Below are 18,881 nucleotides of genomic sequence, written 5' to 3'. Positions count from 1 at the left end.
TTCTGAAATTTGGGAGGAGTTAACTATCCAACGGTATCTCGTCATTAAAATATTACCTGTGCTAGTCTTCTATTTGCAAATAAAACCATAATCACCTACTTACCTATACTAGTTAAATACTCTGTTTTTTTTTGGTAAAAATACTTTCTTTCTCCAGTACTTTCTTTAATATTATAGTAATCAAATAGTGGTAATTTATTAATAATAAATAAAAAACTAATACTTAACTAAATCTTTATCCCAAACTAGTCCACTCCACTTGGATGAGTGTCATACTTTTTGAAAACTATTGAGATATCAATTCTTTTCTTAATACCTCATTCCTTCTGCATATATCAAATCATTTCTTTGTCCTTATACATCTATTGGTCTATGTTGTATATGTTTAGACCATCGAAGTCGTTCTTCTCTTGTTCTTAATTGATTCTATCTCCATCTTTTGCAAATAATTTTATTTTTTATCCTATATTTTCTTGTATTAGCACAAATCCATCTCAAGATTCTCACTTTGGCCACGCTCATCTTATGCATATATTGTCTTTTAGCTGCCTAAATATTCAGCATCGTAAAACATAACAAGTCATATAGTTATTCTATAAAAATTTTCTTTCAACTTAGTAGGTATCTAATCATATATTATTTAAAGTTTATTTTTCCATTTCATCCAACTTAGTCCAATTGATAACATCCTGTATATTATAAATAATTAATTTTAAAATACCAAAAGTAGTCTTTCTTAGAAACTTCATGTTCCTTAATTTTTTACTCTACCTTCATTTCTATTTCGAATTTTACTAACATTATATTTTGTGTTTCCGTCTTAATCCTACTTAACCTAAAACTCTTGGATTCTAATACACTCCTTCATGATTCTAACTTATGAGAAACTTCATTCTGAGTCTTAAATCATATGCACTAAATAAGAAATATAATAAAAGTAGTAAAACAAATTACGTGCTATTGACATCATAGCATATAACTTCCTTGGTGATTAACTTAGTTAGACTTAGGTATTCAATGGATCAGCTCAGCATATTCTTAGTGACTTGAAACTGCAATCCACCTCCGTTTGAACAAATGGATGTTGACAATGATGATATTAGGGATTATTCTCAACAACAATCGCTCGTGCAAAACCGTATATGTAGAGGCTGTCTATGTTACTCCTTTGTTGAGCAAACTTATCTTTTAAAAAAACCCAAAAGAATATTTCAGCACATATTTGAGGATTTTCAGAACAGATTTCAAGAGGCAGCCCAAAGCTTAATACTATATCCAAGATTCAAATAAAGTGGATAGATGATTGCTGGTAAGTATCTCAAGGCGTTGATGATACTAGCAAATATATTCAAAGTCCTGAGAATAGAATGGCTGATCCCTTGGCTGAGAGTGCAAGAATTATAAAATAATACAACCGCAAAGAGTTCAAAGTAAATAAGAAAAGAACAAGAAATTTGGCCAAAACTGTAGGCAGAAAAGACGAGGAGATGGGGGTGGAGTCAGAAATCCTCCATGCAGCCAGGTTATAATTTTATTGAATGTGCGAGCGCTATTTATTATTTAGGGTCTATTTGTTTTTTTTCTAATTTCTTATTCTGAAATTTTCATCTTTTCCAAATATAAGGAGAAAAATAGATTGGATAAAAAATGCTATTTTCTCTACAATTTAATGAAATATAACATGCAGATTAATGTCGAAGATAGTATTTGCACAAGATTTCTGCTATTCCTTGCTTTTACTTTCACTTTTTTTTAAAAAAAAAATAAATCTTTGCTACCAAATGCTCTAGAATTTACAAACAATTTTCTTAAAAAAAGTTTCATCATAAATATTTTGCAGTCTAGTTTCCTTTTTTTTTTTTTGAGGTTCTTCTTGCGCTTTTGAAAACTAAAACGAAAAAATCGAAGCAATACCAAAGTGTCCCTTAAGTATTTTTTTTCTCCTGTTGTTTCTTTTCTATCCATATGAATGAATGAATGACCGGAATTAGTTTATAATCGAAAATCTTTGAGTCTGCTTCATGTGGCCATTTGAAAGTATGAAGCCCTGTACTGGATAAGAAAAAAAGATTCAGAGTAAATTACAAAAATCCTCCTGAGGTTTGTGTTTATTCTAGGTACACCTATTAGTTTGGAAAACCTACACTTATACCCTTAGGATTTAACAACGTATGTTAAATCGTTTACGTAATATGAAAAGATGAAAGTACCCCTAAATATTATTGATGCCTAACCAGTCGATCTCGGCCCTTTTTCCCTATCTCGTCATCCCCTTTCCTCCGAAGATTAGGGTTCCTCCCTTCTTTGATTAATCTTGTAGGGAGCAAGAATATTACTCGATCAACCAAGCGTATCTAAGTGACTGAGCCTACTGTTCGATAAGTTCACCTTGGTTCCATTTTTTTTTGAAAAATCTTAAATTTGCACTTTTTTGGAAAAAAAAGTGAGGATTGATGTTTTTTGTTCACCCCCTATCCTATTTCTTTGTGTTGCATCAATGTCAGAAATGAAATATTTCCATCTGAAGTTCTAGAAAAATATCCATACATGGTTCCTTTCCCCTTATGGTGTTGTAAAAGAATTCTAACTAGTTGTAGAAAATAAACTCAAGTTGTAAATCAACTCTAGTTGTAATTTTAGATATGCTTGAAAAAGAAATGTCAACTTGAAGTTTTTAAAATATAGGTCAATTGAATTTTTTATAAATGAACTCTAGTGGTCTCCTTCCTCCTATGCTGGTCCAGGCTTGCAGCAACAATGGTGGCTTTTTTCAAACGTTGCTTTCTATGTCCCACCCTAAGTTTTCATTGCTGAATTTAAAACAATGGTGGCTCATAGCAGCATTTTCTTTACTCTGTTAGTGCTATATGTGCAGCATTGTGCTCTTGTTTTCTTTCAAATTAAAAAAAAAAAAAGGCCTGCACTTTTAGCTTTTACATATTAATAATATAATGACTGTTCAACTCATTCATTCAAGGGATTTATCAGTTTTTTTGTTACTGTTTGTAACTATTTCATTTTAGTTAGAACACCATCTTTTACATAATGAGCTATTCACTTTAATATGAACTAATATATAGTGATTGATTTATGTGGGGGTGTAATGGCTTATCATAATTTGGTTGTGCACTATGGGGATTGACAATTTTGGATTGACAATGTAGACGAAGATTATTATTCGCACTTGGAAATGGTGGCTGATGTGTATGCACTAATTGGTAAGAACGATGCGAATCTTACTATCTCACGTGGCAGTACTAGTGGGTATTTGATTAAGAATGATAATGATCTAATCCGTATGTTTAGCACACATGGAGTTAATGAGATTCACTTGTTGTTAAAGATAATGTTGATAATCCAGTTCCCTCTATAGTTATTCCTTCTGGATGGGATGTAGGTGAAGTTGAAGTTAAAGGTCAAGTTGGAGGGGATGTTGGAGGTGAAGTTGGAGGGGAAGTTGGAGCGGATGTTGGAGGGAAAGTTGGAGGTAGATATGAGAAAGATAGTAGATAGAGTGAATCAATAGATATTGGTACGGAAGAAGATGTGTCGGAATTGTTAGATGTATCCTTTTTCTAACTCAGATAATGGTGACTGGATGATGGAGGAAGAGCCAAATGATGTGGATGGGAATGAGTCAACTGATGGGGTTGATGATGAGATATCTAAGGATGATGGCAGTGATGATCAGCTAAGTAATGTGAACTCTGGTGCGTCAATTGATCTAGTGAACAATGATGAAAAGTCCAGTTCTAGGGTGAGGAGAAGGAACTTCTCACTGATTATATAGGGCAAACCATTTAAGGTTGTAGAGGCGAGGGAAATTGTGTTTGAGAAAGGGTAACTATTTGTGGATAAGAATGAGTTCAGGAATGCATTAAGAAATTATGCTATCCAAGGTGTCCATGAACTTAAGAGGGATAAGAATGAACCTGACAAAGTGATTGCCCACTACTTAGGTCAATGATGTAATTAGAGAATTCATGTATCTATTATACCTAACCGTAGAACATTCATGCTAAAATCCAAAGGGGCAGTATACATGTGTAAGACCTATAAAGAATAATAATGCAAACTCTAAATAGATAGCCAAGGTATTAGAGTATCACTTAAAGGCAGATCCACATATGAATTATGAGCTAATGTACCAAATTTTGGCTGAAAAGTATAGCATTGAGCCTCACATGATGTAGCTATATAGAGCAAAAAGAAAAGCTCTAGAAGGGGTGGAGGGGAAGCATAGTGAGTGCTATTCCAAGTTGTCTAGATATGCTGAAATAGTTGGGGCAAAATATCCTAGTACATTGATCAAAATTGAGTTACATGAGAGGCATGTGCAATCTAAAGAGCCCCCAATGTTTAATAGGATCTTTGTATGCTTTGAGGCACTGATGAAGGGCTATTTAGAGGGTTGCATACCCTTGATATGATTGGATGGTTGTCATTCGAAAGGGTCCTTTGGTGGTGTACCACTTTGTCCAGTTTTCATTGTCGGAAAAAGGGGATTGCTTCCTGTGGCTTATGGTGTGGTGGAGATTGAGTGCAAGGATAGCTGAAGATTTTTTTTGGAGCATCTATATGTTTGCTTTGGTGGGGACACCGTAGAAAGGCCATTAATTATAATGTCTTATAAGCGAAAAAAATGTAGTTCTTTCACATTCCATGCTTTAATTTGCTTACAAGTTGTTTAATTTCCATTATGTGAATAGTTTACTCATACTGCCTAATCAATGTGTAGGGTTTGGTTGAGGTAGTTACTGAGATATTCTCAGATGCCAGTCATAGATTCTGTGCTAGGCATTTGTATAGCAATTTCAGATCAAAGTTTTGTAGTTTATTGCTGAAGTTTGACTTTTAGAATGCTGTGAAAGCATATGATCAGGTTTTGTTTGAAGACGCCAAGAAAAGAATGAAGGGGCATTATGCTGAGGCTTATCAACACATGATGAAAATACCTCTATTAATGTGGGCAAGGAATGCTTTTTGTCGAGAAGCTCGCAGTAACCATATCACAAATAATATGTGTGAGTCTTTTAATCAATGGGTGGGAAAGTTTAGGAGCAAGCCCATTCTTGGCTTGCTTGAGAATATGAGGATGAAGCTGATGGTAGACTACAGAAGAGGTATGCAAAGGGATGTACTTGGGAGGACAAACATACTCCTTTTGCTAGGCCAAGATTGGATAAAACTACAGAAGTTTCAAGGGTCTGTAAGTTGATACCAGCAAGCAAGCAAGAATTCCAAGTGCTGGAAGGAAGTAGAAAAATTGTTGTTAATTTGAGTAAAAAAAGTTGTACCAATGTTGAGAATGAGATCACTGGATTACATCGTAAACAAGCAATGGTATGTGTTGGTTATACAAGAGGAAATTTGGAGGAATAGTATGATGAATGTTATATAGTAGAAAAATACTTGAAAGCATACAACTATGCCATTCATCTATTACTTGATACAAACCTTGATCCAAGAAATGCTGGTGAGAATTTACAGCCTCCATCTCTCAAAAGATTGCTTGGAAGGCTACGAAAAAAAAAGGAGAAAATATGAAGGTGAACCCATTGGGAGAAAAAGGTCAACCACTATGAGGTGTGATAATTGTAAGAAATTTGGCCATAATAGGAGGACCTGCTAGTGTGCTCCTGTGGCAAAAAAGATAAATTTTCTCAAGATTTTTAACTTCATTAGATCATATTACAACATTTTCTTGTGATTTTTACAGAAAAAAGCATAAGAACACTCCTCAAGCCAAGCTAGTATATCCCAACAGTCCCAAGTATGTGATGGAATACTTAAAACTAGATCTCCTTTAAGGGGAAGGGTAGATCTACTACAAGAGGTGGATTTGTTAGAATAGGGAGGCCTCGAGGAGGTGGTTGAGGGAGTGGTGGCCATGGTTCAAGGGAGAGTAGCATTCAGAACACGAGAGAGTTGTGGCCCTGGTTCAAGTGGGCTATTTGGATTGTTTTTTTTCTTTTTGTCCTTTTGTAGGTAAAGGATTGTTATTACTTTTGATGCTATGTGCTTTGTTTTTTTATGTCCGTAGATGTAAAACATAATTACTGCTCTAGTTAAAGTGCTCTAGTTTTTATGTCTTTTTTGGATGTTTGTTAATTAAGGGACAGGAATCTATGGATGTAAAGCATGGTTACTACTTTGGATATCTTATTTAATCAAATAATGGGAATTTGTTACTTTGTTAATTAAGGCATGCTTTTTGACCAATGGCTAAGGCATGCTTTTACATGTTCTTTCATGTGTTGTTTCAGAACATTTACATATCATTGTTGTTTTTCAGTCTCAAGCTTTGCATACTGGGAGCTAAGATAGCATCGGTCATTTGCCTAAGCATCATCTCAGACAACACAAGTACAATATTATAATATTACTGTCCTATTAGTAGCTGTATTTTCATGGAATCAATTGTTTGTATAGGAAAATGGAACAGGTTAATATGAGAAGCAAGGAGGCCAAATTACAAAGCTTAATTCAACTCCATTTGTATATACTAGGATGCTTTCTGATCCTCAGCGAGGCCCCTTCTATTTTCTCAACCTTACTAAAATAAGCATTGATAGGGTGGTTATTCGAGCTTCAGGATTTACTAATGCTAGTGTTCTTATCGACTTAGGGATAGTAATTACCAGGCTTGTCCCTTCAGTCTATAAGGCACTAAAGATCAAGTTCCTGAAATCAAGTTTCAATTTGAAGGCGTTGTGGAAGTGGATATAGACGTTAGTGGAGTCCTATATTTTGTTAAGCCAGATGCTTTCCAAGTTTGTCTGGCTCTTGCCCCACAGATAGGATACTCATTGGATGTCATCAAGCCTTACAAGTTAACATCATAGGAGGAGATAGGTGTAAATCATAAGCGTCGAGCAACTCAGTTAAAGCAACTAAATAAGGATTATCATTTTTCTTTCTTTTTAGTTGAGGGAGTACAAATAAGTGCTATCAATGAAGCAAAAAATAAAACTAAACAACAAGAAAACATGATAGCCATTTAATAGAAATAGTACCATGTTCATTTAACTCCAATGATCATTACAATAGTAATTTTTCCGAAACACTAATACAATTATGGTCACTTAAATATAAACACTATTACAAAAACAAGTAGTGCTAACTTTCCAAATAAAAGTCTATTTGTCATAGCATTACTTTTACCTAATTCTTTAATCTTACAATACAACTTTTTTGACTCCACCCTTAAATCACTAATTTCTCTTCTTATATCTCGAAGTGAATCATCAACCAATATCGACGAGTGACTTCTTCATTGATCATTTGCGGGCAAACACCAATCCATAAATCGATGTTCTTCACAACTATAATACAACTTGTTTGGATTATTTTTGATAATTTGAAATTTTTATCGATGCTAGGTGGCTACAATGGCACCGCTTGTTGCAATAATCTAGCCACGATGAACTATTCTGAGAACGTACACTGAGTTGAGACATTAGGATGTCCTGCAAAAAAAACAAACGACATTAACTTGGTTCAATAATAAGATGAAATAGAAGTAGATGAAGTGATATTAATTTGAGGCCAAAACAACATGCGATTAAAACTTGTCTTTTGATTCATTATGAACATCTAAACTAGGATAGTATACAAAATATTTTCTACTACATTCAGTTAGATTCAATTAGTTAGAATGGTCAAAACAAGTAGTAAACACATGTTTGATCTAAAATCTAGTAACATTAATTTCAAGCAGAAACTATTGATAAATTTCTAAGGACTTCAAACAATAAACATCTAATAAATTCAATTAGAATAAACTTCATCCGAAATAATACTACGAGCGCTGACGTTAATTTTAAACCAAAAACATCTGATAAAGAAGGAGATGGTGAAGCAAGTTTTGAGTAGGAGGGAAGAATTTGAAAGACAACTGAGGTGCACGCGAGCATGAGGCTGTCGTCACCCAAGGAGAAGAATGGAGCTAGGTAGGAAGAGAGAAGAGATCGATTATTAAAGAAGGGGATGAATGGAGAAGGTTTCAGCTTCGTTTTAGCATTTTATTGTTGAAGGTTATTTTAATCATTTCATACAATTATTTTAACGTCCAATTTAGGATTACCGGTTTGCCGAACAGTATCGGTTAAAGTGTGGGCTGAAAATAAATCTCAAGTATGTAAGTGTTGGTTTTGCAAACTAATGGGTGTAAGTATAATTTACATTTAATCTCAGGGAGAGTTTTATAATTTACTCAAAGATTAATAATCATATGCCTCTCTCTTGTTTCATATGCAGTCCTCCTACTTGTAAAAATAATCAAAAAAAAATACGCATCCCTTGGCCCCTATAGTCGGAAGAAAAAAAAAGAAAAAGAAAAAAAAGCTTGACATGACTCTATTAAATAAAACACAGTGAAACGCTGCAAAAGCAAAATATCCAACTAGCCAAGTGCCCTCGTCTCCACGTTGGCCATTAGCTCCAGCCAAGTAGCAATTGCGAGAGAGAAGGAAAGCATTTCTGGCCATCAACTAGGAATTGTTAGCGGTTGAAAGATCCCTGATTTGATCGCCAACCCAGGTTGACCTGAGCACCAGTAAGTGGGAAAAGATATCTGAATGCTGTATTCCACTAAAAACAGTAGATACTACTACAGTACTACTCAGCATTTGGTCCCAGTTCCTTCTAGAGTATCACTGTATACAAGCAAAGAAGAATGCTCCCATCATAAGCATTCCAGAAAGCCCCTTAACATGACCTGCAAGTGATGAGAAAGATGCTCTAAGTGGAAAGCTACTGCCACTAGGAAGAAGCTTCTTTGTGGAAGAATTCTCCAACCATTGCCTCATTCAATGGACTTAAAAGAATTGTGGTCCACCACTTTGAAGATTCAATAACCTGATGGCTAATTCCTAGCAATACAATGCATCGTGGACACCACATCAAATCACGGTCATCATTTAGCCTGCTGTTTGTCTTCCACTCGTCCATTTTACAGATGATGCAAGCCAACATCGCAATAACATTTACAGAATTTATCCAGCTAAAGAGAGAAATCATGATTTCCTGTAGACATGGAGAAATATTACTAGTTCTAGGAAAGACTGAAAGACATCCAACATCCAGCCTTTGCCATGTTCAATATCCAATATTTTAATTTTCCACAGAATAATATAGAGATGAATGAGAGACAAATTGGGAACTTAGTTCCTTATCGTTTAGGGTCTAAGAACACAATCAGTCTCAGAAGGCCATATTCCAATCTCTGAGTAACCATCCTCAGTTGCACAGGCCCTAAACATTCCCCTTGTGTTAAAAGGCATGGTAACTTCTCCTTTGGCAGAAACAGCAACTAGACCGACATTTCCCCTTGGAACATTATTGACAACATAGGCTGCAGCCTCCTTCAGTGAAAGCCCTTTGTACTCCATCAATGCAGCTACATCCCGGGCAATGGTAGCTCGGATGATGGATTCACCTTTGCCTGTAGCAGAGACTGCACAGAAGGAATTCGCATATGTTCCTGCACCTATGATGGGAGTGTCTCCTATCCTACCCACCATCTTGTTCACCAATCCACCTGTGGATGTTGCTGCAGCTAAGTTTCCACTGCCATCAACAGCAACACATCCAACAGTCCCAATCTGGCTGTCACCTTTGCCGCTAGATGTTTCTTGAGGCTTGTCCTCTTTGACAGGCTGGGTATAATCAATCTGCAAAGTGCATTTACTCAAATCATCACTTGTAAAATCAGTAAATAATTCGATAATGCTTTTCATCAGGCGTGTGGTGACACAGTGCTATTGCTCCTGGAAAAACTTCAAAAAGGCAACAGAATTATTCGATCATAGCCATTTGATGACCCACTTGTCGTACATGTGATGGCTTAAACAAACTAGGTGAAGGACCCCAGTCACCTATGGTATAATTTTCAATATTAAGAAACTTACAAGAGAAACAATCCAAATGGTAATCAAATAGGACAACCATTATGGTCTTGAGTAGAGAAACCTAAGGGCTGCAGTCCACAAAGAAAATCAAACCAAATGCACTAACTGGATAGGCTGTCATAACTCATTAAAGTTGAGTATCACATTCAAAAAAAAAATAGACACTGACAAAATGTTCATTATGCTTCTCTTTTAAGTCTATTAATACTATCCAAGAGTGCAATATGCATTGATGTCTAGAAAGTGGACCTTGAGACATTAAAGATATGTTAGGTTGGAACGAAATGGCAGAGGTGCAGGAGTCCATTTCCTTGGATTTGACTTCAGCACAAACCCTGCCAAAGTTAAAGGAAACTTTTCCACTTTCACTGAACCACAAACAGATGGAACTGCTGACTTCTGCTGAAACCAAAGTACAAGGCTGCGACTTCCACCCAGCCAAACACACCCTAAGAACTATACGATGAGCTATGACATACAAAAATTCCAGATTGAAATGTGAAATTGCTTTAGTACATGTTTATTTGAAATGATGGAGGGGGGAATGCTTCCTAGGAATGCAAGGCAAAGTTATTCAACATTTTGAGTTCCAAAGTGCAAGTATGTCCAGATGAAAGCTGATGAAGAGGAAAGGACAAATCAAGTGACATTGCCCATGATATTTCATGAGTGTTTCACAAATGTAAAGTCATGAAGGCTCAAATATTGTGTTAAGTCTGCAAAAATAGGGCCAGATAAACATGACAAATGTGCTGTAAAAGAAAGAATGCAAAGCATAATTTGGAGCAAACTCAGAAGCATACTTGCACACGGTTAGCTTCTTTTGCTTGCTTCAGTCTCTCAACATTTTCAGGAGTGATGAAATGATTTGCATCTACAGTTTCTACACCCTGTAAATTTAACATATCCAGTCAGATAATTGGGCAAATACAAATCCACAACCACTTTAGTCAAGCAGAAATAAACTAAATCAGGATCCAACTGAGAAACTAAGAGATTATTCATTGCATGACATGAGATGAAACTCTGGAAATGCGGCCATGGTGCATTTGTAGCATCAGAGGGATAACTGCGATAAAAATAGGAATAGATGATCATGTTCTATACTGACACAGTCCATACAAGTAATCTTTTCAAGGAATTTGAGATGAATTTTTTAGTTCTTATCAAGACACAATTTATAAAGTGTAAAGCAGGAATAGATTGTAAGATTAGCAGAGCAAACAATGCCCTGTTCCTTTATGAAAAAAACTACTAGCTTGCTACATCACTCAGCGGACTGAATCAAGAACAGATTTGCATACAGACTATATTCTACAAGCCAGATGACTGAACTTCTAGAATATCCAGATCTGGATATTAGGTGTGGGAACGAGCCAACTCTAGATTGCATGCGAGATCCAATGTACATGACTCCTACTGCTGGACTACAAGATAACTTCAATGCTGATTAGTTCTCTATATAAGATACAGTGAATAACTTCCTTAATGCACATCATTACAATTTCTGACTCCCTTATTTACAAGAGTAGCCTGTGCGATTTATAAACAATCTTAAAGCATGTCATCTCTTCAGTAATTCTTCCACCTACTGAGTAGTTTATGGTACATAGTTGGGTCACAGGTAATTCACTGATTGGGTAAATAATTGTGTATTCCTGTACCTATAGAAAGTGGTTCACAAAAATCAAAAAGTGAAAAAAAAGGACTTAGCTGAATGCATGCTAAATGCATTTGCCAATAAGATGGACATGTGCACGCTACAAATACAGATACGAAGGAAGATTTTGTATTGAGTATTCCAATGTCACCAATCACTCAAAATTAACACGAGAAATTTGTCTTGGATTGGGCAGGTGGGGGCGGGGATTGGGGGGGGGGGGGGGGGGGGGGGTGTGTGCGGGGAAGGAGGAAGAGGAGGTGAAGGTGAGAAGAACTTGGAAGTTTGAAAGCTTGTCGAACTACAGAAGGGGAAATAAGCTATACATATTACCTATTTAGTCAAATCAATTAGTTCTTCCTCAAATCTACTCCTATTCACGGATAAATTCTCAACCATCAGTGAAGGCCTTTATACTAAGTCCTCCCACATATCCCTTATGCAAGATCCAACGGACATAACTCCTACAGAGAATTACACCATTAGTCTGCTAAAATTTGAGTCCAAAATTATCATATTTCCTTTTAGTCCTTTTATTTATATAACAGAGTCAAACTGTTGTTAAACAACATTCAGATTTGACTTATGAAGTTCTTAAACTGTAAGCCACGTTTGCAACATTAATATAGCCTCATTTTGTTTTGTGAGAATATGGCATAACTTTGTAAACCAACAATTCATCTAGGTTACTTTGAGTAGACATTGAGTCTCATGGCCCTAAAATATAATTCTACAAGCACTAAAGTTGCAAAGACTGTCTTGCAAGAGGATAGTAACAACTTTGAGGAAGAGTTTCGGCTAGGCAGACAGAACCACGTAAACATGTCGAAAACCAGTGAGGGGAAAGGATTGGGCTCATAGGGGTAGCAGAACTCATTTTCTCGGGTATAAAATTTACCCTCGTCCAATCTGTTTTGTCCAACAATCCCATTTAATACTCGGCTTCGACTATAGAAACGAGAGTAATATGGTTAAAGGCAATATCACCTTATGAGGTGGAATAAAGTGTGAAAGGGTCAAGGCAAAAGGTAATCTTAAGGCGAGGATTGAAGAGACTTAAGTTTAAATGTATCGGGCAGGAGGAATTGAGGATTGGAGTGTTCAAGTGGAGTCAGCTAATTGGAATGATTCCTCGGTTTGGAGCAAGGTGTCAATTTTGAAAATGAAATAATGTCATATTCTTATTAGGTACATGTCCTACCTATGGAAGGAACTCATGAAAGATAGGCAAATCAAAAGTTTAGGGCAAACATTAAGGACCCAGTCCTTTCTAATGGTACTGTGCTTGATCATGAAGAGACCTCAAGTCCCTCCAGAGCCGGTCATCTTAATTCATCCTTGCTGGGATGGACCAAGATAGACCAAGACAGTTGCCTCTCGACATTTGGGATGGCTAGCATCCGAGCACCAATTTTTTGATTGTTTTTTATTTTTCTTTTTATTCTTCTTAATATTCTTATCAATGATCATCTCAGTACCATACCAATCAGGCCCTAAATTGGGACTGGTCCTAGTACTGGGAGTTTGGTTTAAGGACCAATTTAATATGGGGGGGCATAAAAGGGTCACTTGGTGTTCTATTGCCATAAAATTTGCATTTGCAAAACATCAAGGTTTGATTGGACTTTAGAGGTGAATGACTATGAAGTTACTTCAAGCCCATCAATATGTAGATTTCTTAAGATGATAATCCAATAAGCTTACCTCATCATTAAAACTACATCTTGATTCAAGCACAGTGATATGAGAAGTTAGAAAGTAAAGAACCAAGCCTTTTACAGGTCCATATAATGTTTCCTAATACATGGATAAACTTGATGACAAAAGGAAAGTCTAGGAAGCCCAAGTTTTCTTTAGGATTTGGTTTTTGCTTGTGCTTGTGGGTTCCCACATTGCCATAAGCCTAACATGGACAGAAGAATGTGATTAGAATCTGTAAGATTTGGAGCAAAGATCAAGGGAAATTTCAATTTCTTCTCTCCTAGACCTTTCCCATTGGAATATGAGCATCATTTTGTTGTGCACATTCACTTCTAGCTAGCTTATTGTGCAGTCATGCAGATTGACACTAGCTGTAAATGCAAGTGGAACTTATTTTCCTTCTATATAGGGAGATATGTATTGATTACTTCAGCTACAGTTCTCCAGGGCAAACCTGGTCACATTTAGTATTCTGTACCATCCTAAAATTCTGCTTTCTCATTACCACTTGGCATGAGAATCCTTTTCTTCTTCTTAAAGCTTTCTCCACTCCCATTATAAAGAAAGGATCAAAGTATCATGAATCCTGCCTCAGAGATCAGCGCCACATGCATATCATCCCAACACTTGGCAAGCAATTTCATGGAAAAATATGCAAGTCTATTACAAAACCTGCAATTGACACATCAACATATCATAGTCGACTTAACTTTTTTTAAATATAATCAATTTAAATTGTTTTAATACTAGTGCACAGACATGTTTTAAGAAAAAAGAACATAATTTTAACTAACCTACAGAGAGCTAGGATCATGAATTATCCTAGATATCTAAGTCCATTGAAGTATATTTGAGAATTTCATATATTCAATAATCGGTCATAAAATTGATATTATGCAATTATTTACACAGCAATGATACAAATAAACTCAAGATTCATGATAAAGCCTATAAAGGTTACATGGAAACATGTAACTAAATTTGCACATTAACAACATAAATTAAGTAGAAGATGGATACGATTGGTACTTTGGACAGCTCATTTGCTGATACTATTGTTTGAAGTTTATATACTAGGAGATATCATGAGTTGAACCATTTGTTCAATATTTATGACAAATTTTATTTCACCATGATACCAATGTAATGATCAAGTGATGAAATTATTATTAACATATAAAAAATGAAAATCAATAAGCTCCTAGAGTACCAAGGAAGGCATTCGACTGGGCAAATATAGGTTCAAAACATGAAAGCAAGGTCAAGCTTATAAGAGTGCAAATTGCCATGTCTTGATGCATTCAAAGAAATATACACTAAGAAGCATGGTTGGCCGAACCAATCCAAATCAGCCAGTTTGGACCGTATTGAGCTCAAACCGTCAGGTTGGTTTGGCCTTTTAAAACCTCCCAAGCCCCCTGTTCAGCCATTTAAAGTCTCCGATGCCATCGTTCCCGCCTTTTAGAGGCCCCTGAGATGTCGTTGTGCATCCCGAGCCCCTCGAACCCCCGCTAAAGCCCTGAAAGAAGTCCTCTCGCCCTCTCCCTCTCCCCCCTTCTCTCTCTCCCACTCTATGGTCATTGCTTATCATGCATTGCTTTGCTTATTGTGCGCCTATCCCATGGCGAAGGCCCCCATGCCCCCTATCTCACTTTTCGAGAAGAGGGCCTTCTTCAGAACCCTTTCCCATCTTGATTGGTCAAAGGGGTGGAGGGTTCAAACCCCTTCGATGCTCTCCGCCATCTCCAATACAAAGAGAAGGCAGAGGAGGCCGAGCATGAGCAATAGGAAAAATACGATGTGCTCTCACTCCCTCTCTCCTTCCCTTCTTCGCTCCTCCCTCCCACCCTCCCTCTCTCTCTCCCCATCTTCCTCTCCCCCTCTCTTTCCTTGTCTTGGTACGTCCTAGAACAGCATGGTATGGACCTACACCATACTATGCCAGTCACCAACTAGTGCGAGCCTTAGTACCGCTTCAACAAAACTTGCTGAGAAGCTTAGTATAGAGATATCCACCCATGCCATGTTGTTCATAATCAGCTAGCATGATCAATACAATTATGGTGCGGATGGACATCTTGAGTCTTCCTAATTACCTACCTACCTACATTCACACATATATACATGCATGCACATGTGTATATAATACATACGCATTCACAATGAAATGGAAAGAAAAAAATAAAAATTCTAGATGGAGATAAAAACAAAATGGGGTTGTTCTTCAATATCAACCAGGGAACCATTTGAGTGTGCACACCCACTAAAATGCAATTTCATGTACCGCTTGCACTGGTTTGACAAAATTTTGGATCTATAAAAATAAGAATTTCCACTACAATTCCTTACAGTGTTCATAACCTAACCATATATCTATAATAATACGATGATAACACTTGTTTAAATTAACATTAGTTCAACTTCTGAAACAATTAGCATTAGTTTAAATATAAATTATATAAAAGAAAAATATAAATTATATAAAATAAACATATAAATCACATATCACCATTTTTGTTATACAATGACTATGCAAATTGAGACAGCTAGAGAAATAAAACCAGCGGTTTACTAATACAATTGAGCATAGGAAAAGAATCTCAGATGACAGAATAGGAACCCCATGAATAATATAAGATAATCGATAGTCAAGGTATTCCTTCTATTATCCGGTTTTCCACAATGAATGACAAGAAGAAAGGTATCCAGATAGCACTAACTTGCTCCCTTGCAAATGCCTCAGCACCATCAAAAGCTAGATAAATATGCGGAGTCTTCTCCATCACAAGTCGTGCAAGAGATATGGCATTAACAACAGTAGATAGACCTGAGACGGCTCCACATTTCTGGGTGTTACCATCCATGATGCAAGCTTCCATTTCAACAGTACCATCGGTGGTCAAAACAGATCCTTTGCCAGCATTAAAGTGGGGACAGTTTTCCAGTTCACGAACCTGCAGAATGCATTCAAATTTGAAGAGACTATTTGAGGGGAAAAATAAATATGAGAACAGCATTTATTCTAAAATGTTTCTGGGCCTAATCAGCAGGAACTTGCAGTAATGTTAGACAAAATGCTAGCAGTTCTCAATCTACCATGGCAGTAAATGTGGCCCAATTTATAAAACCACTAAGAGATCTTCCACACTTGTGGACTTCATTGACTGAGCAAGAATTGCATGGAGACTGAAGTTGAGAAGTCAGCTTGAAAGATGCCAAGTACCAAAATACCACAACTAGAAGCATGGTATCTGATATCCCAGGCAACCTCAGCATCTTTTAGAAAAACAAATGTATCAGTAGGCTTGCTCCTAGAACAAGAATGTTAAGTTCATATATGTGTTTATGTATCAGAATGAAACATACAGCTTAAGAGGATGATATAATCAGTTAATAGCTTCATCTTTTCCAGTGTATGAAACCAATAAAGATAAGCCAGTATTTACAAAAAATGCCATATCCTTTGATATAAAGCACCATGTTGAAGTATTCAGTTTTTTAGTCAGCATAATGAACACTTCTTTCATAATTAAACAGATAAGGCATGTCTAAGTCTAAGTTATTAAAAGAACGGCAATCTAGGCTCAGCAAAGAAACTGACCGAAGGTTTACAAGGAATTTTGAATGACATGGCATAAGATTACCTCACGTTAGATGTATCTCAGCAGAAATTATGTTACTGGTGTGGCATTTCTCTGTTGTGATGAAAGCTCAAATCTTATGTTTAGCACCTCTTTCAGGAGGAAAAGATATATTAACATCATTAGATCTTCTACATGCATGATCTCATTATCGCACTTTTCAGTTTACTACACAACCACGTTAAAATTCCCAAGTCTGCAACATTTGTTGTTCTTCTCAATCATTTACCTTATTTACCATTTCTCCTTAACAAATATAATATCATAGAAATATGTCCCGTAACAGTTTTCTGCATTCCTTGTACTAGCCAGAGTTGTCCTCGATAAATAATGAATAGATTAGGATGGAAAAAGGATCAAATAAAAGAGATTCCTTGTCCTAGAGGAGATATTCATTCGTTTATATATCCTTTATTCTATTCTGATCCATCCACTAATGGGTCTCAATTAGGAAGAGATATGTGAGAAACTTTTGGAAGTTACAAGCAGTGAATGATCATTGAAGCAAAGATAGGTGCAGAATTTAGGATTTTTAAAGAAGAAGACTATTTGGCAATAAAACGTCATTTTACACAATTTTCAAATTAAAAAATGGTCCATTTTACACAATCACCTTTTATATTTCTCCCAAGAAACATGTAAGGAAAAAAAGAACTATATCACGAAAACTACATAGAGTAGATATAAAATTATATCCTTTTTGTCCAACCTAGATTATTCACTCTTTTATCAAATTACAGCAGTAAAACGCAGTAAAATAGCACACCTTGACGCCCTAAAACCCTGCTAATTTTCCAGAGAAACATTTCTAACATCACAATGCCATAATCATAACCAGGATCATCAAGCCCTCATCCAATGTATAAATAAACAAACAAATAATATCAGGGTTCGCAAACATTCCGAACTGCACGATTCCAAGGTCTAATTCTGAGGAACGTTAATTACCATTCCACCTAGGTTCTGATACCGTAGAGGAAAATCAGAATTAGCACAAGATTATTCGAAACGGAAACAATAATTCGATAGACTAGGAAGCACAAATGAGGTTATATTCAAAACAACTAATCAAGTCACGCACAGAGACACAAGTATTGAGGAATCCATATAGTATGGATCGTAAAGAAGTAAAACAGAGAAGAGATATTAGGTGGGGGTGGGGGCAAAGACTGGCATCATGGGAGATAGATAGGATTTTTGGTGGGTTACCACGAGCTCCACGACATCGAGCGGAGGTCGGCTGGCTTTGAGGGCGGCGACCCCGATGGCGAGGCATTGGCGGAGGGCGGCCTCGCGCGGCGCCCTCCGCTCCGGAGGGAGCGAGTAAGGGATGTCGCCCGCTCCTCCATGGAGAGCTATCGACCATCCCATCTCCAAGCTTTCTCTCTCCGCCCCCTGCGGCGCTCTCGCTCGATCTCCTCCGGGGGAGCGTCTAAGTTGTAGTAGGTGAGTGGGCCTGGTTCGAGATTCCATGGGTATAAACGAGCCGAGCTCGAGCGAGCCGGCCCTGGTCCAAGCTCGTCTTCTTTGGAAATCAAGCTTAAAGCTTGAGCCTGAACCAGCTCACTTAATTTTCAGCCAGTTATCTTTTCTAAAAAATGTGTATAAATATCTAAAAATAAACAAATAAAGAGACAAGAAATACCTTTGTTTCCATCAAATCTACAATCAAAACGAGGATTTTGCAAGCATGAGACCATGAATGAATCCAAGTACCAACGAGCCAATGAGTTGGTTGGTTATCTTCCCCGTACAAAGTAGCCGAACTGTAGACAGTAGTGGATATAGAACATGATCAAATTGATAGTTTGGTTTGATTGATTGTAATATCTAATCATAATTTTCTTGAGCTTTTCTTTTTATTGTAAAATTTATTTTCTTGAGCTTCGAAACATTAGATCCTGAAGTTCTAGCCACCAAATATTCATCATAGGCAAGTAGTAAGTGGGAGATTTGTGAGCCTTCAAC

General features: G+C 36.7%; 1 protein-coding gene across 2 annotated transcripts; it reads right to left on the bottom strand.

Moving 5' to 3' along the window:
- Positions 1-9,005: 9,005 nt before the first annotated feature.
- ASPGA1 (N-terminal nucleophile aminohydrolases (Ntn hydrolases) superfamily protein) lies at positions 9,006-18,422 on the bottom strand. Of its 2 annotated transcripts, XM_008813419.4 has the most exons (4): positions 18,123-18,422; positions 15,993-16,226; positions 10,715-10,801; positions 9,006-9,674 (listed from the first exon to the last, which is right to left on the bottom strand). In XM_008813419.4, the coding sequence occupies exons 1-4, from the start codon at positions 18,384-18,386 to the stop codon at positions 9,180-9,182; spliced, it is 1,080 nt and encodes a 359-aa protein (XP_008811641.3). In that variant the 5' UTR covers positions 18,387-18,422; the 3' UTR covers positions 9,006-9,179. The 2 variants fall into 2 exon arrangements, with proteins under 2 accessions (XP_008811641.3, XP_088574341.1); XM_088718215.1 differs by lacking the exon at positions 10,715-10,801 and having other exon boundaries at positions 18,123-18,380.
- Positions 18,423-18,881: the final 459 nt, after the last annotated feature.

Source organism: Phoenix dactylifera, chromosome 1 (genome assembly GCF_051530095.1).
Source record: "Phoenix dactylifera cultivar Ajwa chromosome 1, Ajwa_hap1_PhDact_Kaust_v1.1, whole genome shotgun sequence".
Lineage (NCBI taxonomy): Eukaryota > Viridiplantae > Streptophyta > Magnoliopsida > Arecales > Arecaceae > Phoenix > Phoenix dactylifera.
Note: the sequence above shows the minus strand (reverse complement) of the source record. Positions and strands in the feature narration are given on the sequence as shown.